General features: G+C 46.9%; 1 protein-coding gene across 4 annotated transcripts in view; it reads right to left on the reverse strand.

Moving 5' to 3' along the window:
• Positions 1-239: 239 nt before the first annotated feature.
• Positions 240-26,585, reverse strand: part of MAML1 (mastermind like transcriptional coactivator 1) — a 41,956-nt gene continuing 15,610 nt past the window's right edge. The window contains exons 1-5 of one of the 4 annotated variants that reach the window (XM_039880248.1): positions 23,240-23,606; positions 8,957-10,369; positions 7,102-7,341; positions 5,568-5,664; positions 240-3,675 (exon numbers count right to left, since the gene is read on the reverse strand). In XM_039880248.1, the coding sequence (XP_039736182.1) occupies positions 2,696-3,675; positions 5,568-5,664; positions 7,102-7,341; positions 8,957-10,369; positions 23,240-23,299 (2,790 nt within the window). In that variant the 5' untranslated portion in view covers positions 23,300-23,606 and the 3' untranslated portion in view covers positions 240-2,695. Of the gene's footprint in view, positions 3,676-5,567; positions 5,665-7,101; positions 7,342-8,956; positions 10,370-10,577; positions 11,010-13,720; positions 13,870-23,239; positions 23,607-26,585 lie in introns of those variants that run through there. The other 3 variants (XM_039880250.1, XM_039880247.1, XM_039880246.1) reach the window with 3 other exon arrangements.

Here is a 26,585-nt window from a genome sequence, read left to right on the forward strand (position 1 = left end):
TGCCTCAGTGTCCCATCTCTCTGTCCTGAGTATCTTGCAACAGTGTCAGTTCCAACTTCATGCCTATCGTCAAATAGCAGAAGTTACTCTGAGGTAAACCAAACCAAATACCTCACCCCCACCTCAATGCTCAGTAAGAAAATAGCCAAATGACAAAAAAAACCCAACTACCAAACAAAGTACTGGTGGCCCACTTCCTTCCCTACTGGCACAGCCATGCAAAGATAATACATAAGCAGTTTCCATACTAGCAAAATACTTTTATTATTTTATAATGATAAAACAGAAAGTCAAGATTTCTTTTTGGTGTATACCAGAGTTAAGGGAAGTAGAAGAATAAGGGGATTAATAGGATTTTTATGTACTTTGATGACAATAAAAAGTTAATACCAACTGTTTGCCATAAAACTTATCATAGCTCCCGCAAAACACATATATAAAGGATCATAGTTTTAAAATCTATAAAAGTAAAAAATATACAGTCAGAGCTCTAACGCTTATTCCATCTTTAATATAAAATTGTAAACATTTATTTACACAAAGCAAATGTGTATAAAGAAAGTCCGAGCACCCTTTTGAGTCATGGCTCCTGGAAGACGGTGATTTGCACTGAAGCAGGGTCCTCTTCCCCAACCACCCCAAACCAGGTTCATAAATAAAGCCATGGGCAGCTCCTGGGGGGACCCCAGCATCACATTTTATTGCTCTGACACTGTAGCAAGCAAGCAGCCTGCTGTCTAGGTGGCCCCAGGACTAAGGCGGGGGCAGCCCTTCCCAGGAGGGGAGGCAGAGCGCCCTGGGGACAGAGGTGAGCAGCAGCCAGAGGGAGACCAGTGGGGAACAGGGCCCATCACCAGCCTCCAGCCCGCTATATTTGGTAGAAAACCCACTGAAGTCCCCCTATTCCACTTCAGATTGGAGAACTTACTCAGAGGGTGGAGTCTTCACTGGCTCTATGATTCATTCCCTTCTGGGGAAGGTGAGGAGGGCGGTTAAAGGGCAAATGGCCCAACACCACTATTTGTGGTGGGAAATGGCTATTAGAGAAGAGAATCTGAGGGTCCAGGTACCCCTGTGAAGGCACTGCTGGTGCAAAATCGTTACCGATGTGTGGACGGCCCTCCACCCCTTCATCAAAGCCACTCAGGCTGGCCGCATGAATACTTTCCTTGGCTCAATTCTTTACATATAACACTCCTTGAGTTATGTATTTTGAGACTCCGGGGACATAAAAATGGAGCTGTGGTTTCTCCAGAGACTGCCCAACGTCTGAGCCACTCTTCGGCGCACCTTTTTCTCTCCAACACTCTGTGAAAGGCTCTCACCCCGCGCTTGCCATTTCCGAAGTGCTCTCTCCATCTCCTTTTCCACAACCAGGCCACATGTAATACTCTGTTTTGTGGACTCTTAGCTTAGCCAAGTCTATTAATTCACAGACCTTAAAAGAGAAATCCACTTGAACCTTTTAGAGAGAATGTATTAGTGTTATAAAGCAATTATCTTTAAAAAGTGCAAGTCATCTGACACGGGAGTGGCAGGAGTAAAACAAAGTAGAATTCCTTCCTGGGCCAGGCCTACAGCCTAGCCTCCCTCCCCGACAGGGCACACCTCTGAGTTCCCTTCTCTTGACGACACTTTCCTTTCTAGGGAGGGGTACCCTCCTCTTGCCACTGCTAGGACTTCCTAGGGAACTATAATGACTCTTTCTTTTCTCCTCCAATCTAGTAAGTCATTGCCTTAAAGAGGTTTTCCATTTGAGCTAGAGAGAGAAAAACAAAGAGGAAGAAAGAAAAGGCATGGGAACTGAAGCCAGGGTGAAAGAAAAACACCTTGTGCACAACTCAAAAACAGTCACCTTCCTAACACAGTAAATAGAAGTTGTCAGAGAAGCTGCAGAAGGTAGTAAGTTACAACGAAAAGGGACACACAAAACCCAAAGACTCCATTTTGGCAGTTAGCCCAGGGCTGTCTGGGGTCTTCCTAAATGCTGACGTGGAAGAACAGCATTCTGGGAGGGGGAGGAGCTGCTGGAAAGACCACATCTGTCACCAGCTCTGCCATTGCACAGCAGCCTGTTCCTTTTTGGCACATGTAGTCATAGCCTTCACTTACAGAAATGATTTCCCAGTGACTCTCTCGTTCCCCTGAAAGCTGACAAAGCAGGAAAAAGTCTCTTCACCAAAAGGAAGCCCTATGTTTCCATACCACTTAATCAACTTAAACCACCACCTATCCTAGGCTGTTTTAAAATCTTTAAAAAATTTAACCTTTTCTATGCTATAATTGCAAATACTTCTGCTATATAAAGTTTCAACAAAAACTTGTCCTCAACATTAGGGCATGAGAAATCTTGGATTAAGTCAACACGATGGCACAGATTTTTATAAGCTTGACACCATGGGGTTTCACTGTGATAACTGTTGGTTTTTTGGTCATTTGGAAAGAAAATCACCTGTATAACCCTGTCCTGCTGTCTCAATGCCAGCAGATGGTCTGGGCCAGCCTGACGGACCACAGTGGCTGGCTTGGAGCTATGGGCTCCGCAGAACCTGGCCAGGCTGGGGTCAGCCGTGGGCTCTGCTCTACCCACCTGGCACCCCAGGCCATGGGCTTTTGGTCCAAACAGTTGCTCACTGTTGAAGATGAGACAAAAATACAGGGTGTACGAACGCTGAAAACACCATAAACCCTCCCATTACTGAGGCCCCAAAAGGTCATCCAAGTCACTCATCCACTCTTCTGAAGTCCTGTTCTTCAGTAGGGAGTCGATCAGGTCAGCGTCTCCGGCCATGCTGGCCAATCCGCTGCCACCCGGCTGCCCGCTGTAGGCGAAAGGCAGATCCTGGCCCACAGTCCGCATGGGGTAGGCCTGGGCACAGTGCAGCCCCGCCCGGCCACCCATTGTGGCGCCAGGGCTCTGGCTGAAGGCCCCCAGCTCAGGCACCCCAGGGCTCAGGCCTGGTAAGCCCTGCTGTGGGGCTCCCTGGGGCGGGGCCGAGGCAGGAGCACTGGCCCTCTGCTGTGCACCCACGGGGGGCAGCAGGGGCCCTGCGGTAGCTGCCGAACTCATGGGCGCCATGGGCCTGTTGGGCATTGCCTGGGAAAACTGTGGGCTGGGCATCTTCAGGTGGGTCTGCTGCACGTGGAAACTGGAGGCCGCTGGGAAGGGGCTCACGGTGCTGCTCCCTGGGGTCTGGCTGCGCAGGCTCGGCATTCCCTGATGTTGCCAGGAGGGGTTCTGGCCCCCCAGGGCCGCTGACACCCTTGGAACCTGTGGCTTAGTTAAACTGGAGTTCAGGGTCCCCTTACTGTGCTGTTGGGAGAGGCCAGAGCTCCCCAGAGAGTTCTGTCCGTAGGCAGCTGAGACCGAGGTGTTTTGGCCCAAGCTGGTCTGCCGCGGGACATGGGTGTGTCCGTTGGTGGCCTGTGGAGGGGGTTGGGCAACCATCTGCGTTATGCTAGACGCCATGCCATAGAGGCTGCCCTGTGGCATGCTCTGGGAGCCGGGGAACTGGGCCACAGCCCGGTCCTGCTGGCTTGAGTTTGAGGGGAGAGAGGAAACCGAAGTGTGTCCAGGGCCCATTGGCATCAGACTCCCGGCCTGAGGGAACACTCGAGGGCAGGTGGAGTTGGAGGGACCCAGGTTGTTCATGCCGGGCACAGCGGTAGAGGAGCCTAGAAGACAGAGAAGGGTTTGTCAATTAAGCTGGCATTTCTTGACCCTCACTGTGGAGACACTCCAAGACTCAAGGTGCAGCCGCTATGCTATGGGCATACATCAACACCAGATGGTCAATGGGCTTCAGAGAGGAGCCCTGGGGGCCAACAGGGCAGCAGGCCCCTACACCGTGGGACAAAGGCCAGTCTGCAGCACTGGGGACAAGACAGGCAGGGAGGAAGGGGCAATGCCTGGAAGGAAGCTGGCGGACTTCCAAAGCCCACCCCATCTCTGCTCTGCAGCAGGCCCTACACTGGGCACTGAGGGCCCCAAAAATCTGACTCAGGACCTGCCTGAATGAAGGCTCTAAGCGGTGTGACAAGTGACAGCAAAGCTGGGTCGGCAGGCTGTAAGAGTACAGGGGATAAAGGCTCAATGCCAGGGAAAATTGCAGAAAGCATCAGAGAGATGGTGACAAATACACTGGGTTTTAAAAGGGTGGAAGTTTAACAGTTTCAAGAAACGAGTATTCCAGAGAGAAAAGAGTGTGCATAAAGGTACAAAATTATGAAAGCAGGCTGTGTGGGTAGCTCTGGGGCTGTGGTGTGGGGAAGCATCCAGCTGCTTAGAGATAAAACTGAAGAGTCTCGGCCACACTCAGAAAGGCTGTGGACATCATGAAGGACAGGGCTGCATGGCCCAAGGGTACTGGACTGCGACCATGTTTCAGAGCCTGCTGGGCTAGGGCTGTTAAATCACTTAGGTGAGGGTGCATGCAGTGGGCACTGGGGGGTGGCGGAGGGAGTGTGACAGCATGTTTTTTACACCACAAATGACAGGTGGGCAAGGCATGGAGAAGTCCAGATGTTTACCAAGCACCCACTCTGTGGCGGGCACTGTGCTCGGGACAGCATAGAATGGGATAGAGAAGTTCTGGCCTTGGGAGACTTGCTGGACACTGAGGTGGGTTTCTGAGTAACTGTGTAAGGGTTAGCCATAACAGTACTGTTTCTCCTCTCGCTCTCCCCACTAGCACCTAACTAAAAACTGGCTTGAGGGAAAGAAATAGTCCATTTCACAGCCAGTGACAGCACAACAAAGGCAGAGACGGGAACGCTGGCTGAGCCTCAGGCTTCTGAGATGCTTGCTGACTCCCACCTCAGCCCGTCAGTGCACATGAGGCTCCACTGCACTCTCCAGAATGCAGAGCAGTAGCCAGATTCTCTGGGACACTTCGTAGTGAGAGTCACTGACCAAGAAAAGGACAAGCTCCAAAGATATTCTAGGAAGAGCAGGAAGGCAGGTCCAGACCACATTTTGCTGAGTCTGTCAACTGGCACCACAATATGTTTCTGGAGTGACAGCCTGAGCAATGGCAGCCAGGTCTCCTTGCATATCTGATACATGATAGCTAAGAACTCGGAGTTTTTCCTGCCCTTTCCTGGTCAACTGTCCATGGCTGGCGGGGTCACCTGTGACACCAAAGTGAGTGGACAAGAAGAAAGAAAAGCAGCAAAGGCCTCATACAAATGTAGTAAGTCTCCATTATTTGGAAGCCAGGAGGAGGTCATTTTGCAGAAGCAAAGAACGTTTTTAAGAATTATAGAAGCCATTTCCTGTTGATAAGATATCTTCCAATTAGAAAGGGCTTTTCTTGAAAAGACTGTATAGCTAGGAACCCAGCCAAAATGGTCTGCCGCTGTGAGCCTCCTCTCCCAGCCTGCAGGGTAACTCGACAACCAGGAGCCTTGGCTAAGCGGATTGAAGCATGCCTGAGCAAGTGAACGCAGTGTGAACCTGGCGTGAGGCTGGGCAGACAACAGGAATGCGGCACACATGGAACGGAGCACCTGCTTGTCAGGGCCCACTTTCCCCTGCCCCAGAGCCACCAACTCAGGCGCCCCCTCACCTGTGAACTGTCCAACTTGCTGCGGGAAGGTGCTCTGTGTCGGGTCTTGGTACTGGGGTGGCGGGCGAGTCAGGTGACGTTGAAACTGCTGCTTCTCCTAGAAGACGGCAAGAGCAACAGAGCGAAGCAAGCGACCCACATGAGACACACAGTGAGGTCAGAGCGGGGTCGGTCCAAGTCTGTGACTCACAGACGGACTTCGGCGGAGATAACGCTCTTGACCTCATCTGGGAACTTTTAATAAACACCAAGAAACAGAAAGAGGGGGCAGACCTAACAACAATAAGTAAGAAAAAAAAAAGACGGTGTATCAGTTTTAAAAATGGAGGGCAGATCAGGGAAATGCAAATCAAAGCCACAAAGGTATACCACTTCACACCCACTAGGATGGTGGGATCAAAAAGACGAGCTTGGCGAGGACACGGAGAGACTGGCACCCTCACACACCGCTTTGAGAGACAGTCCAGCAGGTGTTCAATGGATAAATGTAAGCGTTATCAACCATATGACCACCCCAAATACGCGCTCAAGAGAATCAAAAACCTATGTTCACAAAAAAAAGTTCAGGAAACAAAACAAATGTCTATCAACAGGTGAATGGATAAAAAAGAAGTAACAATCATACAAGAGAATATTATTCAGCTATAAAAAGGAGGAAAATACTGATATGAGCTATAGCAAGGTTGAACCTCGAGTCCACTTATGTGAAATGTCCAGAAATAGGCAAATCTATAGAAATAGAAAGTAGATTAGTGGCGGCCTAGGGGGTGGGAAAATAACTTTTAATGGGTATAGGGTTTCCTTTTAGGTGATGAAATGTTCTAAAATTGTAATGGCTGCACAACTCTGTGAAGATACTAAAAACCATGGAATTACACACTTTAAACGGGTGAATTTTATGTCACGTGAATTATAACCCAATAAAGCTGTTATTTAAAAAATGGCAGAACTGAGGCAATGATGTGAGTTTTAAAATCGCCTCTGGATTATTTCTTCTCTTATGTCTTAAAGATATAAGTTAAAATTCTGCAAACTCTTGTAACCTTGGTACCTGCAGATTGCTTAATGACCAAGCGGATGAACCGCAGGGCTTGGAGGGGACTTGTCGGTCCTGGTTCTACAGCTCCAGGACCGCAGGCACGTTTTCATTTCTGTTTCATGTTCCGGCTTATAACAAACTCTACATTTACAACGAAGCTGAGTCCCAGAGCGAACCAGTGGATCATGGAGCTCAGTGGTTTGGCAGCTGCCGACAATGGACATGGAAAAATGTCCCTAACACGCCGAGTTTTAGCCACAGATTCTGTCTTCATTAAAATCTCCACTAAGTGACATAAAGCTGCTTCTGACACAAGCCACCACTGTCCGAGAAATGCCCCAATCCTGGAAAGGGGTTTAAAAAAGCAAAGCACTAATGCTGAACATGCAAATGAGCACATATTCACATCACTCCTAGTGGAGCTTGCAGCCACTCTGGCGACTTGGGAGGCAGGCAAAGGTGGGGGGTGGGGTTGTCTTCCACCTTTCTCTTTACCTGCTCTGCCAGAAGGTGCTGTTGCCTTTGCAAAAACTGCTGTTGCTGCAAGTGCTTTTGTTGCTGTTCCCTCTGTTTCTGTTGGTCCAAAAGCAATTGATGCTGCTTCATTACAGCTGCCTGCTGCTGGCTACTGAGATAGGGGGTGCTGCTGTGAGTGCTGGCCACGGATGCAGTGGGTGGCTGGGTCCCCACGCTGGAGGCCTGGGCTGGCATGGGGACGTTGGGAGGGTTCTGCTCCTGTCAACAAAGATAGGGGGTCTCAAGTCAGGTGGGACACGGTGAAGTCTATAAGCTCCCCATCAGAGCAGATGAGCTCTGTCCATCCAGCAAGAGTGAATACCTGGGTGTCCAGGCACAGACACCAAGAATGTATTAGCTTTGCTTCCTGTGACTCACAAGTAGCAAGGGTGTGATTTTACATTTATGCTTGGATATCTACACACAATCATTTCTGCAGGCAACTGTGGCTTACACATACAGGCTCACTGGAGTGAATGTAGGTGGGCTCCTAGAAGAGGACTCTGAGGGACTCTGGTTGATGGAGACACTACATTCAGAGTGTGCAAGCCTCTGGTCCCTGGTGGTGGGGCTGTCCTTGAACCGCCTGAAATGGTATCATTTGTCCACTCATGTACGGCATTTTTCTGAGAAGAGATTGCTTGGCTTCTGTTAGATACTCATGCTTAAAAAAGACTATCAATGAGAACTTTAACAAATATTCTCTATTCACACATGGACCAAAAGTGAGAGTCATGTCAAAAGTTACCACAGTTATTCCAACATCATTACTTATACTTCGAAGGGGAAAGTTTAACTAAAAACAGGAAAAAGGCAAAAAGCAATGATCACTTAAACAAGTCCAATTTCTTGAGCTTCTTTCCACTCCTTACTCATTAATATATTTAATCTCTACAAGATTCTAATCTTAGAGCAGACAGATTCTGATGTAACTTCCTCCCCGCAATCACCAGAAGCTTATGGGCGACAAGAGATACTGAAATGGCAGTCATCACTGTGCCACTTTTTCTTAAGGTTGCTTTTTATTACTGTGTAGCAGTTAAATGGCTGAAATAAGTGAAGTTTCAACATTTACTTATGCATGCAACCTGCTAAGATGCTTAAACTGCCCGTTTTTTTGGCTAAGTAGATACAATCATGTGATGAGTATGTGTGCAGACATCTAGGCCACAATGTGGAGTGAGAAAAGCAAGCATGCTGCATTGTCTTTGAGGAAGCTAGGGACTCTTGTTAGTGCACGAGGCCTGGACAGGAAGGCTTCCAGGGAGGAGGCATCTTAGAACATATCTGAAGAGAGCAGAGATGCAAATCGTGATCGTGATAGCACTGGCACTTGACCATTCTCTGCCTTACAGAGCCATGTGCTTCTGCGAGGCTTGCTCATCATGTCTGAATAACCATGGACTTCAGATACATTAGGAGGAAGCAGCACTCATCTAAAAAGGTCGTAAGCTTACTAAAACGTCACGTATTTTGAACACAGAGCTCTGAAATGTAGTAAAAATAAATAAATAAAAGCAAAGCCTCTAAGAAGCACATTAAGCCTGATCTTTACCTACAAAATACAGCCATAAATGACATAAGTTGTATGGCATGAAGGAGACATGAGACTAAGGGCAGGTGCTCCCTCAAATGTATGAAGAGTTAAAATCTAGTTACAATAGGGAATTTTACCCTGTTATTATTAAAAATCAGCCCTGGTTTTGATCAATTTTTACTCTCAAGGAGTCACAAGACAACTACAGCTGCTCCTCCCTCCTTCTTTCTGTTTCCCCACTACTTGGACCCCGCAACCACTGGGATGCAGAGTATCAGGGAGAAGGCAAATGCTTACCTGGCTGGGAGGAACCATATTTCCTCCCAGGAAAGGCATATTTCCAGGCTTTGGTTTCATCAGAAACAAGGAGTTCTGCTCGTTGCTTAGATGAGGCAGCTGCTGGGGAAGATAAGCCATCAGGGCCGTCTTGCTCTGGCCAGCCCCAGGGCCACCTTGCCCACAGTCCGCTTTGTAGTGAGAAAGGGGCTTGGTATTGCCATAGTCCAGCACTGAGCCTTGGTTAGTCACGGTGTTCTGGCTCAAATTACTTGGCGGCTGATGACTCAGCAGGTTCACGTGGCTGGGCTGGAGGCAGGGGCCTCCGGGGCGGGGGGGGCCCTTGTTCGTGTTGGACATTGTGAGCAGCGTGGAGTGGGTGAAGTCCTGCTTGTAGCCAGGAGGGCTGGCAGGCTTTTCCATGGGATAAGGGACGCTCAAGGGGCTGTGGGAGGGGCCTGTCTGCTGCCACGTGGACATCTGGCCTGGTGCTGCGGTGGCCTGCTGTGAATTTTGGAGCATCTGCTCGCGCTTCTGCTTGGCAGCGATCTGCTGGAGCTGGTGGGCCGAGGACAGCTCTGAGGTCCCTCCCGGGCCCTGGCTGGGCAACACCACACTGGAGATGGCTCTTTGTGCATTCTGGGCCTGGGCTGATGCCGGCATCAGGCTGGGACTGGGACAGTCCACCCCGGGCTGACCAGAGGGGTGGAAGAGAGGCTGAGAGCCCCCTAGGCTAGGTGGATCTGTGCTCACTGGGCCAGATGAAGGCCCCATAAAGGTCTGTCCTGCAGACCCAGCCCTCACTTGTGGAGAGCCTAATGGCTCTTGTTCAAAGGCTGCTGGAGAGAACTCTGTCTTAATATTAATGTCCTGCACCAACGGGGGCTGTGTGGCAGTGCCAGAAGACTCTGGATCCTTCTTGTCTTCAAAGTCCTCGGTGAACAGGTCCTTCATGTCCTCGTCAGGCACTGACCTGTTCAACTCCTCGATGAGCTCCTTCCACTCCTGCTCGTTGAGGTTGAGGTCAGGCATGAGGTTGCTCTGGGACATGGAGCCTCCGGCTCCCGCAATCATGCAAGGCAGGTCATCGACAGGCTCCTGCTTCAGTTCTTTATTCAGGCTCAGAGGAAACGACTCACCAGGGCTGCTGCCTCCATTCAGGCGGAGGCTTGGGTCTGCCAAACGCTTCTTATCCATGGAGGCCGGCCCAAGAGAGTGCTTCCCACCAGCCTGCAGGACCTCTGTGCCAGGCTTGTCAGGCTGACTGAGGGGGGATGCCGGAGGCAGGCCGTTGGAAGAGACAGCTATTCCGAGGGGGGCTTCCCGGCGGGTCTTCTTATGCCCAGAAAAGAGGTCTCCATAGCCATTCTGCTGATCACCATTCTGAGGGGAGGTGGTGTTATCAAGGTTCCTCTTCACCGTGTCGTGGAGATGCTGAAAAACATGGAGAAGAGTGACGTCCGTGTGCAGCAAAGTGCATGAGACTCCTCTGCTTTGACCAAGGGCCTGTACCCCAGCAGTACTCCTCTGCGATTTCCTGACCACTTTATACTCCTCACTCTGGAAACACCTCTAATTTACCTCTGGGGCTGCCTCCCCCTCCCCCAAGTCCTGTGACCTCGGCTGAGCAAGGACTACTAACCAGCTCAGCTGTGAGAAAGGACCCAGTTGCAGCCGACTGGTGAGTCCCTGGACTTGGGCCATCTTCTCTCTTTTCGCAGGGCACGAGCCTGATGCTGCCCAGTCTCTTGGTGTGAGGGTGTTCCCAAGAGTGGGGCCAATGAGAGAGGGCCAGAGCGTTCATACACACTGTTAAGGATATGACGTGATGCCTGCATTTAGCTGTACCTGAGAGCAGCCATCCCCCCCTTTCGCCTGTGAGAACAAATAAACCCCTTGTGTTTAAGATGGTTTAACTTAGATTGCTGCTGCTTTCAGCTGAAGAACCCTGGCAGTAAAGGCTCTTTCTCAGGCTTGGTGGGGGCTGGCCACCAGTGCTAGGCTCCATCCTGTTGCACAGGCCAGTGTTAATGCCCTTCCCAGCCTTTCCAGGAGCCTTGCCCTGCCCCACCCCTTCTCTCCCCCTGGGATTTTGTCTCACTCTTCTCCCCACCAACTGTGAGCATTTTCTAATCCCCTGTGCCTAGTGACCACCCTTCACAAACTCCACTTCTTATCACGACTCTCTGACCAGAGCCATGTCTGTCTACGCTGTCATTTTTGCTTTCTCATCCTCAACTAGATTCATTCAACTGACCTTTTATAAAGAGGCTGCCTTGTGCAGGCACAGCGCTGTGGACTATCAAGACAAATGGAACCTCCGCATGGGCTCCCAGTCTTCTAGGACACGGGACATACACAGACATGGCTACAGAATAAGACAAATGCCCTACGCAAGCAGTAGAGAAGTTAAGCACCCTGAGAATTCAGGGGCAGGAGTTTCACGAAAAGAGCATGACAATGGGGTGGGGAGGAGAGGTGACATCTTCCTACCACCTCCCCAGCCTAGTCTGCAGCTATCGGGACAGGATTCCTCCACTAACGGGTGCCCACATCCAGTCTCTAAACACCGGCTGCTCCTTTCCTATGTTTACTTTTGTTACATTTTCGTCCTACATCTCCCAACCCCAATCCCATCCCTACTTCCCACTGACCCCAAGCATCTATACTGAGCTATTTATGTTTACAAAGTTCCAAATAACAGCATTCATTATTATCTTTAAATAGATTTCAGAGGAGTCAGACAGTAGCATGCAGCCCTGTGCTGTTGTCCTCCAGCTGCAGAGAAGGGTCACGCAGACCACCACACCTGCCCCAGGACCTGAGTGTTAAGAGTACTGTTACCTGGGGTTCCTGCCTAAGGCAACTCAGTGGGCACCAGCTCTCAGCAGTCAACAAGTTGCTAGATACGAATGAGCAACAACTAAGAAAACAAGGAGGCCATTTTCTAATCTGAGTCCTAATTCTAATGCTCCCTCCCATTCCTATCCCCACTTCATTTTCTTATTTTTTAACTGTTAAAGCCTATTGTAAGTGCTGAGTCAGTAGTTCTTTAAATCAGTATCTGGATACCTAAATTAGCTCAGAAAAACTTAGGAATACTCAATAAATGAAACTGTAGGGCAGAGGTGGAAGCAAAACTTGATCCTATGACAACTCAAGAATACAGCCCCTCCAACAGCCAGACATCAGCTTTCCTTTCCTGTAGGTTCTTCTGCTTCCTGCTGCCACCTAGGGGTGAGAGGGAGGAAAGAAACCATGCTCCTAAAATGGACACTGTTAAGATTCATTGTTTGAAAAGTTTCCTTTGGAAAAGGTAAATTCACGCCCATTTAATCTGTCAGAAAGAAATCAATATGAGTTGCTAATTTTTCTTGGATTTTTATTCTATTAATATTTTTTGGAGGGTGGTGGTGGGATCATTTGTTCCTCAGTGTCACGTTTGGGTTGTCTGTAAACTAGGAGCTCAGTTTTCCATTTTCCTAAGGGGGAAGATGGAAAGCTAAGAGGTCAAGGCACTTGATGAGTCAGCTGTTTGTCCCAGATTAGAAACAGAATCTTTCTTTGCCCTAACAATTATAAAAGCTACCACTCCCTATTTCAATATCCACATGCAAACAGCTGCAGACAAGTTCCAAAGTAACACCATCAGGTCATTTTCTCAACTGCTCTCAAAATTTAACTGGAATGATGTAGGTGGGGGTGGGGGCTGTGGAATGTGGTGGCCCTGGCAGATTTTTAAGCCTTGAGCACTGCAGAAGGTGGCAAGGTGAATAAACCACAGAGCCTAATCTCAGAGAATTCCCAAGAGATGGGAAAATGGCTTGAAGAGATTACAGATTACATAAGAACAAACACAGTAGCGCTTGTAAGCAGACAAGACTGGCTGCCATGTATAAATGCATGTGGTTGCTCTCAGCCTAATGTATTTATGGGTGCTCAGCTCAGAGGTTCTTGTTTCTGTCTTAACTACCAAATGGTCTCGTGGTGCACAGGGTTGAAGGAGAACCAGTTCTGATGCTCGTTTCCTTCGCAAGGGGGTTTTGCCTATAAACTGGAGCCCCCACATGCTCACCTTGTCAGTCTTCCACCGACACACCCTGCAGGCCTGACTTCCGCCTTAGCCTGTGCCACCTACCATCTTCTGTTCTGGAAGAGAGGCCCCAGGATATCAACGCTGCTCCCAGTAAAGCCAGAGTTGCAACACCTTGTGGACACCGAATCAGCATCCTGTAACCCTGCTTGAACCACTAGGCTTACAGGCCAGGCCCTCCACCTCCTCCCACTTTCATTGTCTACCAATGAAATTCCAGTGTGCTTTGTGGTCAAACTCCCCCAAATGATAACACCTATATTCTTCAACTCTGAGCTAACAAACAGATGTGCTGTTTAAGACAGGGTGACTCTCTCATCATGGCTCTTTACAAGTGGCCAGCAACTCTAGGGCAGCCACCAGTGCTTCCTGTCCTTTCTCACTGGGTACTCACTGTTCATCCTTCTCCCTCTCTGTCATACTTCTATCAGCCAAATTCCCCCACCCCCACCCGAGAACCAGCATCCTGGTCCACCCTGTGGGAAGTGACTGGATGTTGGATGTGGAGAATAAAAGAAAGGGAGGACTTAGGAGGCCTGCTTTCTCCAAGGGCAGCAATGATCTTCATGCTGTGAAACTCAGTCCACATTTTCAGTCTTTCCCTCTCTGTCCATCATCTGCCACTTAATTCTCTCCATCTTTAAAGCTTTAATAATTCAAGCTTTAATTCTCATATTTCTCTACCACATTACCTTGCTTTCTCTTCTACTTTTCTGGTTGTTTCTTCTTAGTCTCCTTTAAGGTAGGTCTCCCCTTCAAATAAATATCCGAGTCCTTTCCTTTTTTTACTCTGCACATTCTGAGTGATCTCATCCATTCTCATGTCTTCGAATTCCTATGACTGAACATCACACTTAGAATAAACCCAACTGCCCAGAGATGGAGTGCTGACCTACCAGCCCTTGGCACCACCCCCCCGCCCTCCTTTCACAGGCCCTCTCTATTGCACATCATGCTTGAGTCACAGCGGCCTTCTTACAGTCCTTCAAATGTGCCTGCTCATTCTGCCTCAGGGCTCTTCTCTTTGCCCAGAACTTCTTCCCATCGCAAAATTCAGTTCCTTATCTCCCCAAAGTCATTCTCTGATCACTCACTCCTCCCCCACAATCACTCTATCCGATTACCTTGTTAATTCTCCTACAGGAAGCACTCATTTGAGTGGACATGGCTCCCCGCAATTAGAAGGAAAAGCAGAGACCTCAGTACCTAGAACAGCATCTAGCATTCGATAACAACTTGTGAATGAATTGTACTATGTCTAACCTACCCATGTCTACAGAGCTCCAGACTCCCGTCTGTCAACCTACCTACCTGGTGTGCTCTGCTAGGGGTAGCACAGACACCTCAGACTAAATCTGTCCAGACTTGGAGCAGTGTCTCCCTAGTCTTGTTTGCTGTGCTTCTGTTCTGCCTCAGGGAATGTCACGATGACCCACCCAGTCACCTAAACCAGGGACCAGGGTGCTGCTCCTGTCCCTTCTTTTTTAGTCCCTGCATCTGACCAGTCCACTACCCCTAATGGGCCTACCTTCTTAGCATTTCTTGAATTCACACACTTCTCTCTTTTTACTAACACCAACTGCTCTGGCTTGAATTATTTTAACCATGTCTAAAGCCAGTCTTGTCACAATCCCCACCCTCATCTAATGTTCTACCCTATAGTCAGAGTGATTGCATAAAGGACAAATCTGATCTGGTCATTCCCCCAAAGCTCTTCCATGGCAGGTCGCCGCACAGGTCTGTGTGATCCTGAGCTTGGCACTGGCACACGAGAAACTCCCCACCAACCCCCCAACCACGCCTGTGCTACACTCCTCCAGTGTGCGGCTCACTGGAACGCCTCAAAAGAGTAGGCTGAAATACATAAAATGATAACCTTTCAGGGAGCCATAGTGAAATACTGGCAAGTTCAACCTGACACCATGCTGGCTTTTCCTTTCCCTGTGAGCTCTTCCAGCACCCTGAACATATACTTAGGACCTTTGGAACCTTGTGCAGGAAAAGACCCTCTCCAGGTAAAGTGGATCTATTTTCATGCAACATTCAAGGTTCCAATGGCAACTTGGATAAGGCATGGATTTGAGCCAAGTGTGACAGGGGCAAGTCATGACTTTGCAGTGAGCCTTGCCAAGCACCTGGCACCTGCACATACTATTCCCCATGCTTCAGAATCTCACCTTTGAAGGTGCCCTGAAGATGAGCATCACGCTCTGGTTCTGCCGCAGACAGAAGCCAGACACTTGGCGGGGTGTCCTGAGGTTTGCACATTTGGAGGTCTGGGGAAGAATGGGCACCGGCACCCACAGCCCTGCCCCCCATCAGACTGAGGCAAAGTCCAGATTACCCTCTTCCACTCAGGAAGCTGAAAGAGGAGTCTGGTATGAAGCACAAGCAGCAGGGAGTGAGTCAGAGTTTCAAACTGTAAGAAACGTACCTCCCCTAGGTCAACCATGAAGATCCCCATCAAGGTGTCTTCACCAGAAAAACAGGCCATGCTAGGAGGAAACCCCACACAGAAAGGCCCCAAATGTTTCTTCATAAAGTATTTAAAGAAAATCTATCACAGAACTGTCTGCTAGTAAAGATTCCCAAATTTAAGACATTATTTGTCTTCTTAGTTTGGACCCTCATTGATATAGAAGCATGGGGAGCACTAAAGAGATCAGTAAGCAGCACCATTCCTTACCAGTGAACCCGCCTGCAGGGACACACCAAAAATGACATGTCCTGAGATCTGTGTTTTCCAGAAAACTTCAGTTTGGTGCCTAGACATTTTTATCATCACCTTTTTTATTTTTTATTTTTAAAGAATTATAGAATCTTTATGGACAGGACGGAGATGTCCAGTGACCATTCACCCAGTTTCCCCCAATGGCTATATTTTATATAATTACAGCACAGTATCAACTGGGAAGAATGTATGTGTACAGTTCTGTATCACTGGAACATGTGACTAAACCTTTTTTGATAGAAAGCTTGGCTATGTATTTTACACAATGTAATCTCTTCCTGCATTATTATAAAGCAGAAAAGTTAAAATTCACACTTTATATTGAGAAACAAAATTGCTAAATAGATTGGTTCTGGTACTTGGCAGGCAGTCCGTGTATTCTCTTTGCTATAGAAAAACCAATCTGGGACACCAGGTGAGGCTCAGAAGGTTTTGCAGTGCACATGAAAACAAAGCAGGCTGTGGTAACTGGCTGCACAACCTTAGCTAAGACATAACCCTTCCAGCATCTGCTCTCTTGACTTGCATAATGAAGACTCTGGGAAAGATGATCTAAGGTCCTACTCAGTTTTAAAGGTCTATAATGCTCATCCTGCTAACAGCAACTACTGCCCTACACAGGAGATGCCCTCAGGGGTTCACAGTACTCATTCACTGAGATCCTACTATATGCCAGACATTGCCCTACAGAGGATGTGCACAAAATAATGGTACATTCAGATATGCACTAGGCTTTTACTATACTCTAGGCAGGGCATTAGGCAATGGGGATAAAAAGATAAGACATAGTTCTGTTTCAGCCAGCTGGGATGTGACAGAGCAGCTATGAAGGCAGGCTGGAATATTAATGGAAGCAAGAGAAGGGAGGGCATGGTGAACTTTCTGGAGAAGGGGACACCTGCGTTAGGTATTAAAGGAGCACAGAAGTCATCCAGAAGAGACATTCCAGACTGAGGAGCAAAGGCAAGGATATACATATGAGCACTGAGTGGGAGTGGACAGAAGGAGGCAAGTAGGAAAAAAAAAAAAGTAGTTTAATGTTGCTAACTATCTAGAGTTAGAGGTGCTAACTCTAGAGAGCGAGGCTGAGAATGGGCCATGATGGCCCCAAAATGTGACTTAATGAAAAGTTACCAAAAATACACAAAACTAGAGAGAACAGTATATTCAACCCTCATATGCCCATCACCCAACTTAAACAACTATTAGTATTTGGCCATTTTGTTTCATTTCTACCTCCCTACCCTTTTGCCCCCAAAACTGTATTATTTAAAAAAATAAATCCTATGCAAATCATCATTTAATCCATAAATATTTCAATATCTCTCAAAAGTAAAACTCTTAAAAATATATATGTGTGTATAGTATCACACCATTATCACAACTAAAACATTAATAATTATTATCACCACCTCAAACCCATTAGGATGGTTACTATAAAAAATAAAAATAAAAAAACAGAAAACAAATGTTGGCAAGGATGTGGAGAAATTAGAACTCTTGAGCTTTACTGGTGGGAATGAAAATGGAGCATCTGCTATGGAAAACAATATGGTGGTGGTTTCTCAAAAAATTTAAAAAATAAGGTTTACCATATTATCCAGCAATTTCATATTTTAAAAAATCCCATTTCCAAAAGAACTGAAAACAAGGACTCAAACAGATATTTGTACATCCATGTTCATAGCATCATATTCACAACAGCTAAAAGATAGAAGCAATCCAACAGTCCATCAATGGATGAACAGATACACAAAGGGTGGCCCATACACACAACAGAATACTACTCAGTCTGAAAAAACAAGGAAATTCTGACATATGCTACAACATGAATGAACTCTGAAGATATGATGCTAAGTGAAATAAGCCAGTCACAAAAAGACAAATACTATATAATTCCATTTATATGAGTTACCTAGAGTAGCATAACTCATTAAGACTGAAAATAGAATGGTGGTTCTCAGGGACTGGGGCAAGGAAGAAATGGGGAATTGGTGTTTAACGGGGACAGAGCGTTGGTTTTACAAGGTGAAAAGTGCTGTGGAGATGGGTGGTTGTGATAGTTATACAACAATGTGAATGTACTCAATGACACTACACTATATACACTTAAAAATAGTGAAGATGGCAAGTTTTGCCTTATGTGTATTTTACAATTTAAAAATTCTTTAAATTCTTATTTAAAGAATCAGTTTCTTGACTCATTCATACCCTACCCTAGGGCTAACCTAGGAGTCACATCATTTCTCCTTAAACATTTCAGCCTGTATCGCTAAAATATAAATTCTTTAAAAAATAACTATGACACCATTACTGAATGTCAAAAAAAATCAAGTTGTTGTTAGAGTTGGTTTGTTCAAGTCAAGATCCAACACACTACATTTGGTTGACATGCTCTTAAGACTCTTTCAATATGCAACAGTTCTCGCTCCAATTTTTTCCTTTGCCATTTATTTGTCCAAGACAGTCGCTTGTCTTGTAGAATTTCCCAGTTCCATAGCTGGCTGATGGTATGCTCCCTCCCAGTGTCCTTTACAAGTTCTTCTATCGTCTGTATTTCCAGTAAACTGCTAGTTAGATGCTCGATCAGATTCACATTTTGACGTAAACACATATAAGTGATGTACAGCATGTCATTTTAATAGGATGTTAGCAGATGAGGTCATATTTGCATTTTTACAAGCTCTCTATGACTGTGTGGCAGATGGATTTCAAGGAGGGAGGCTCGGCCAGAGTGACCAAGTAGGAAATTGCAAAAACAGTATGTGAAAGAGATGAGACCTGACAGTGGCTATGGGAGAAGAGGAGATGATTTTAAAGGTAGGGTGGAAGAAAATTTAGCAGGTCCTGGAGACTGATTTTATATTGAGGGTGAAGGGGAAAGTAGTTTGGGTATACAGGTAAGATACAGAACAAAGGAAAAGCAGGGTTTTGGCGGGGGAAGGGGCTGGTTCCGTTTTAGCCATGAAGAGATGACTGGACCATGCAGAGGATGTCCAAGGGGCAGTGTATGAGACTGACTGGGAGTTAAGCAGACAGATGGTCCTCAGCAATGCATGCAGCTGAGACCATGAGCAGATCCACTCACTCAGGAAGGGGCAGGTGAGGGGCCCATAATGAGGACAGAATACAAGGGAGAGTGATGGGTTAAAGGTACCAGAAAGGTTCAGAAAGATAAAGGCTGAACATGTCTATTGGGTCTGGTCACTAATGGGTCACAAATGATGTTGCCCACAGCAGTTCCAGAAGGTTGACTGGAATAAAAACCCTTGAGTGAGAAGTAATCCTGAAGTGAGTAAACAGTATGAACTGTTCTTTCCCAAGTTTAGTTTAAAAAGAGAGATGTAGATACAAAGTAGATTAGTGATTGCCAGGGCTGGGAAGCGGGGAATGTTTGATGGATAAGGCTAATGGATGCAGGGTTTCTGAGGTGATGATAATGTTCTAAAATTGACTGTGCTTATGGTCACACAACTGTGAATAAACTAAAAACCACTGAATTGTATGCTTTAAATGTATGAATTGTGTGGTATGTAAATTATATCTCAGTAAAGCTGTTAAAAAAATATGAGAGAAACTGGTTGGTACAAAAAAAGGTCAAAGAAGGGTTATTTTGGAATAATACTTGAGCTCACTTAATTCCTCTGGAACTGTTACTCTATGAATCCGGTCAGGCATTCATATATGAGTATGAAAAAGATGTGTCATGACAACTCCTAAAAGTCTAACCCCGACCTTCCCAAATACAGGGAAATTCTGACTCAGCTGAGGGACTACGCATATAAGAGTGATGCCCTTCCCTTCCAGGGCCAAGCCCTCCACCTGGGTTCTCGACCCCACTCACTCCATTCAGCCTCTTCAAGGTCCTTGTTCATTCAATTACGACCTTTTTCTCTATTTTCCATCTTGCTCTCACTTTACTAGCTCCTCCTTCCCCTAAGCGTGGACAAATGCCCAGCATCTCCCATCTTTTGCCCTCCGTCCTAACCTATATGGTATTTCAGCATTCCCAGAGCACGGCAAGGCAGGTTTGAACTCTGGTTTGGTTAACTGCTTAACTGCTGTGTGCTCACAGGCAAATTAATAAACATCCCCAGCTTTAGTTCCTCATCTAAATAGAAGGAGAAGGGGAGAAGAGCCACTTCTTGGTGGGCTGTGAGGCCCCTTGCTGTCAATTACTGGGCAGCTGATAAAGGTCTTAAAGTTCGCTAATTCTCTCCCTTCACTTCAAAGCTTCTTCAAACACGAGTCTTTACTATGTCATCCTCACCAAGGTGACCGATCTCCTGGTTCTTAAATCCAAGGAACACATACCAAACTGCATCTCTTTGCCCTTTCCGAGGCACTGAGATCTAATGGCCACACCTCCCTTCTCTACACAGTGTCCTCCTCCTTGAGGCCCACAAGACCTACCATACTCTGGACCTGCTCCTGCCCCCAAGGCCACTCCTTGCAGGCTGCCCCTTGTTATGCCTGCTCCTTCAGTGATGATACTGGTAGAGCCTTTGTCCCCTTTCGCTGCTGTCATCCGCATCCACACTCAGGGCCTAAGCCACAGACTAGCAACCCTGCACAGAGCAGGCACCTGAATACTTCCTGAGTAGACACTTCCCGGTAAGTAGTGTCCAGCCCTCTCGTCTGTGCTTTAGACTTGCACATTTGACTGTAAACTAGGACTCTCCATGTGGAAACCAGAAGGACATCCTCTAAACTTGGCTCTTTGTCTTCCTCCTTTCCTCTCATGCTCCTGACTTGGTGTGTGGCTCAATCTTTGTCCTCTCAGGTGGCCTGACATTGAATTCTGCTGATTCTACCTTTTAAACTTCTCTCCGGTGAGAGCCCCTCAAGCCACCTCCATCTTAGTCCAACTCCTCATAATTTACCTAGATTACTGAATAACCTCATGCTGATCTGTTTCTATTCTCCCTCTCTTCCTATTATAAGCGTGACTGATATAAAACACAAACCTAAACCATTTAAAATCCGTCCTTCCTTCCCCATCACATATGAAGTTCAAATTCCTTAACTTGGTACATAAGGGCCTGTTTAACCTGATCCCAATGAACTTCTCTGTTTATCCCATGTTGTTCCCTTAAGGCCCCGACTTAAACTAAACTCTTTTCAGGACTGAGAAAATAGTTCTAGCCTGGCGACCTTCTGCTAGTCCTTTAAGATTCAGCCCAAACATCAACTCCTCTGTAACATTCTCCCCTTATCATTTACCCACAGTCAAGTTCTTCATTCCATCCCTAGTGCTCTAATAAAACTTTGTCCATAGACTTATGTTTCACATTCATGGTAAAGTACTGCAGTCAAACTGTAAATACTCACAGACCTGTTTCTCTGCATCTCCCCCTTCTGTGGAGGACAACAACCTTGCCCTTTACAACCCTAGCGCCAGGTACAATGCTCCGCAAGTAACAGGTACCCAGAGACCATTTCCAGAATGAACGCTCCCACCTTCCCCGTGGCTCCCCTTCTCAGTCACGTTATTGTTCATTAGTTTCATGGATATTTGTCTTTCAGTTTCACGGACTCTCTCTCTGCCCAGTAATGGAGGCAGGCTAGTCAACTTAATCTTCAGGATAGCCTTAGGAGTTAGTGTTGTACTTTATCCCTAATTTTAAGAATCAAGACACCGAAGCCGAAAAAAAGTTAAAGAACTTGGAAAGTGAGCACTGAACCAGGATTTGAACACAGATCTAATTTCATTCAAAGTCATTTCTCAAAGACCAACTTCTGTGACTCTTTCAAATATCCCTTTTTCACCTCAAAATTCTGAGTATATTTACTTAATCAACTCTTTTCTTTCCCTCCTCTTTGACAGGGAACATCTCTCTTTGCAAAGATTAACTCTCTTCCGATGCACCTTCATATCCCCTCTGGACCTGCTTCATCTGAGACTTTTCCTCTTTAAATTCTTCCCCTCCCCACCTCAAAAATAACTTCAATCTCTTTTGTTCTAGAGCAGTGGTTCTCAAAGTGTGGCCCTGGACCACCAACAGCAGCATCACCTGGGAACCTACTAAAAATGCAAATTCTCAGGTACTACCCAAGGCCTAATGACACAAGAACTTGAGGTGGGGCCCACGTAAGTTTTAACAAGCCTTCCAGGTGTAGTCACACTAAAAATAAACAAGTGAAGCTAATTTTAATATATTTCATTTAACTCGATATATATTATCATTTTAAATATAAGTGATATAAAAAGAGATATTTTATTTTGCATTCTTTTTTGGTACTAAGTTTTCAAAACTCAGTGTGTAGTTTACACCTTTGGTACAATTCAATTTGGACTAGGAACATTTCAAGTGCTTGACAGCCCTTGTGGCTGGTGGCTACCGTACAGGACAGTGCAGCTCTAGAAACTAGTCTGAGACTTCAGTTTTTGGGATAGTGCCCCTGTACCTGTCGCCTTGTGCTGGCAGCAGGCTCCTTACTGCACATCTCATAGCCTGCCTTCCCATGTCAGAAAAACTGAGCGTACACACCAGGTCGCTCCGCACACTAAGACACTCTGCATGGGACCTTCTTTGTTGAAGTATTCAACTTTGCCCCTCCTCTCTTCCTCCCAGACTCCTTCTTGTGATCTCATTCAATGTATTCAACAGGAGCCCCCCACAGCTGGCACTCGGAGCCAGCCAGCCACTGTCTGTGTCCTGGGGATATAGCAGGGAACAAAATGAACCCCTTGCTCCCCTAGAGCCCACAGGAGTTGGCTTTTGCTCCCAAGAAAAAAGCATAGAAAGAAAGAAAGTTTGTGGGGCTTATGATTTTAAATAAGGTACTCAGGAAAGGCCTCAAAGACTGTGAGAAGCATGAGCCATTTGCCAGAGATAAGAGAGTGAACTGTGCCAATATCTATGGGAAAGAGCCCAGCAGTGCAGAGGCCGAGCAGGAGCATATGCCTGGTGGTGGTGGTGAGCATAAAGAGATGGTGCCAGAGGGAACCTGAGGGGAGGGGAGAGAGGGACAGCAGACAGGAGGAACAAAGTGCCAGACTGCATAGGGCTGTGGGCCCTGGTTAAAGGCTGGCTTCTCTCTCAGTGCCATGGAAAGACTGGTGGAGTTGGAGCAGGGGAACAAGCTGCTAGGTGAAGAGCAGACTGTAGGAGGGTGAGGCAAACAGGGAGACCAATTAGGTGGCAATAATCCTCGTAAAAGAAACGATGGCTTAGACCAGGGTGGTAGTGGCACAGGTGGTAAGAAATGGCCAATTCTGGATGTGTGCTGAAGGTGGAACTGCTGAGGTCTGCTGATGGGGTTTGGGTCAAGGGTCTCTGGGAGAATGTCCTTGACAGCTGGCATGTGGTTAGAGCACAGTGAGTGATGGCAGATGGCAGTGGAGAGGCAATGGGGAGATGCTGCTGAGTGTGTGGGGTTAAGGAAGGAGGTGGGCAGATAAACGGTTTTACCAGAAACACAGGGGGGTCTGTAGGCATACCCCGGCACTCAGCTGCAGAAAGTACGAAGTACCCACCTTAAAGTCTTCCTCAATTCCCCGAGAGGACTGCAGTTTGCCGTGGGCTTTTTGTGTCATCCTCCAGTGTGGCCCATATAATACAGAACAGCAGCAGTCTCCATCAGTTCCTAGGGAAGGGTCACTCCCTTACTCACCTGTCCTCTAGAATGGGACTTGACTCATCATCACTATTCAGTAAACAGACCCCTAAATTCTGCCTGTTGGTTGGGACTGGCTAGTTTGTCAAACCAGAACACTCTATGGCTGGCCAGATCTTCTGGCAAAAGCTCATGCCTGATTAACAGAAGTAATCAAGAGATCAAAACAACAGAATAAACATTAAAAAGAAATTTCCTAAACCAGGAGTCCCTAACCCCCAGGCCACAGACTGGTACCAGTTCATGGCCTGTTAGGGACTGGGCCACACAGCAGGAGGTGAGCGGTAGGAGGGTGAGCAAAGCTTCATCTGTATTTGCAGCCACTCCCCCAGCTCCACCTCAGATCCTCAGGCATTACAATCTCTTAGGGGCACCAGTTCCTGGTGCAAAACAGGTTGGGGACCGCTGTCCTAAACCAATAAGAGCTACCATTTACTAAGCACCTCTTCAGAGAAACTCTGCAAAGCAGGTGCTGTTGTTAGCACCATTTCACAAGAAAGGAAACATAGGCTTGGGGAGGGCAGAGTGAAGAGGAAGAGGATCAGCAAGAAACTCACAAGCATGTGTACGTGCGTACTTGTATGTAGTGAACATGGGAGTGATAGATGCTCACATCTTCACAATCCTTGAAGGCACAGCAGAAAACCCTGGGGGGCATAAGCTGCAAACATCTATCTGCCATACTACAGGCTGGTACAGTACACAGAAAACACATAAATTCTTGACTCTCCACTTACACAGGCTGCATGCATGTGCTCACACTGTAATACAGAACCCAACTGCTGACATGGATTCTAAGCTTTTTCTAATAAAAACGTTTAGGACAGAAGTGTAGAAAGGTTATACTCTCTTGACGTGAAATGGACAACCTGCAGGGAAACTATCAAGGGACCAGTGCAACATTAACCGTGCCCCTTGGGCAAGGCCCCGAAGGGACTTGCGGCTCAAGACCTCTGCAGACTTGGAGCTGGGGATTAGCTCCCCACCTCGTGCCCCCGCCACTCCTCAGCTGCATTGCCAAAAGTCACCAATGAGGCCCAAGGCCTATGGCCCATGTGACTAAATACTTCCTAGCAATCCTTACCCTGCAGGGGCTCTCCCAAACCGGCTCAGAAAATGGAATCTCAAAAATCAGAAACTCGTGATTCATCCCTACCTCCTCCTCCTCCCCAAACTCTCAATCAAATGCTGTTCATTTTACCATACTAATATCTCTGGAATCTAGCCTTCTCCTGTGTTCCCACATTGCCACTTTCTAGCTCCTCCTACCCATTTCATGCTGAGACCAATAAAATAGCCTTTTACTGGTCTCTCTGCTGCCACCTGTGTTCACCCCTAATCCACTCCACGCCACTGCAAAGATTACCTAAGGCACAAATTTACTCATGGTTCACCATGATTTAAATCCTTTAACTGGCTCTCCACCGTACATAAAAAAATCAAGTGCAGGCTCCTTGCCGTGATACTTGCGAAGATTCATTCTGTGCATCAATTTGACTGGGCCATAGGATGCTGATATTGGGTCAAACACTATTCTGGGTGTGTGTGAGGGTGCTTCTGGAGGAAATTCACATTTAAGTCAGCAGATAGAGTAAAACAGATTGCCCTGCCTATATGGATGGGCCTCTTCCAGTCAACTAGGGGCCTGAAAAGAACCAAAAGGCTGATAAGAGGAAACTCCTCCTGCCTGACTGCTTTGAGTTTGAATCATTGGCTCTTCTTGAGTCTCAAACCTGCCAACATTTGGCCTAGAACCATGTCATCGGCTCTCCTGGGTCTCCAGTTTCCCAACTGCAGATCTTGGGGACCTGCCAGACTCCCATCACTGCACGAGCCAATTCATTAAAATCGATCAATCTCTCTCTCTCTATCTCTATCTCTTGCTGGTTCTGTTTCTCTGGAGAACCCTGACTAGTACAGTATACAAAGCTTTTAGGATATGACATGTTTATATCTCCAGGCTTATTGCTCAACCCATCTTTTTCATATTATATTTTTTCTTTGCAATTAAAACTTTTTTGGTGTGAAAGGTATCATACATATATAACAGTGTAAAAAGTAATAATAAAATGAATGCTATGTACTAACTGCTCAGGGTAAGAAACAATAGTACCAGCACTTCAGAATTCTGGCGCTCAGTGTGGTCCCAGAACCAGTAGAACAAGCATCACCTAGAAGGCTAAAATTGCTGACTCTCAGCCTCCCCCCACCTGCCTTAAAGTCTGCAGTTTAACAAGCTGTAGAGGTGATTCATCTACACATTAACTCTGAGGAGCCCCCCCTTAGAAGCTCTTGCATGCCCTCTTCAGCCTCCCATACAACAAATATCCTAACTCTTGTGTTAACAGCTTTTATTTATAGCTCTACCATTCTCTTGTAATCTTTCCCCAAACAATAAACTGCCTAATCTTGAATGTGGAGAGTGAGCACACACCAACCAGGCAAGGGGAAGGCAGCATGGCCCCCGCTGGGTGGAACTGAACTGAAGTCGTGGTCTGGCTTCCACTTCTCTAGGAGGTGATGAGGCCCCTTCTGGAGAAGTTGTGAGCAAAGTCAAGAGGGAGTCTTGGGAAATAGGGCTCCACAGCTGGGACTCCTGGCAAGACTGCAGTGTGGTCCAGGCAGTGGACGTGCAGCAGAAGGGCAGGCAGACTGAGTGGGCTGCTCTATATGCCCTATTCCTGAGCTCACTGTGGCCCACCGCCAGCTCTTAGAGACAACTGAGAACTTCTGTGAGTGACATGCATGTCCTCATGAGAATCTGGGCCAAGTTCTCCTGGGCGTTCTGTGCTCAAGTTAAGAAGATGACCTGATGGAAATGGGGGACTTAGTGGTAAGTCTGTCTCTGCAATAACACTGCTGCGGTATGGCTCAGCTGCCTCCAAGTCTAGTGCAAGGCTGTCATCCTGGGATCACTTTCACCATTTGCCAAGGGATCCCTTGTCATCACCTTGTGTTGGGTCTCCTGCTTCCTGTCTCTTATGTCTGACTTTCTTGAGTTAGTCTTTCAATTTTGGTGTATTTCTTGCAGTAGCTTCTTGAGAAAGGGTATATGGCAGTCAAAAACTTTTAAACCTTTAACCTCTGAAAATAACTATTCTATACTAGTTCTTATTGTATACTTCGCCTAGGTATAGAATTCTAGGTTTGTAATAATTTTCCTTCAGAATTTTGAAGGTATTGTACTACACTCTTCTTGCTTACCA

The sequence above is a fragment of the Pteropus medius genome, unplaced genomic scaffold (assembly GCF_902729225.1).
Source record: "Pteropus medius unplaced genomic scaffold, Ma_sr-lr_union100, whole genome shotgun sequence".
Taxonomy (NCBI): domain Eukaryota; kingdom Metazoa; phylum Chordata; class Mammalia; order Chiroptera; family Pteropodidae; genus Pteropus; species Pteropus medius.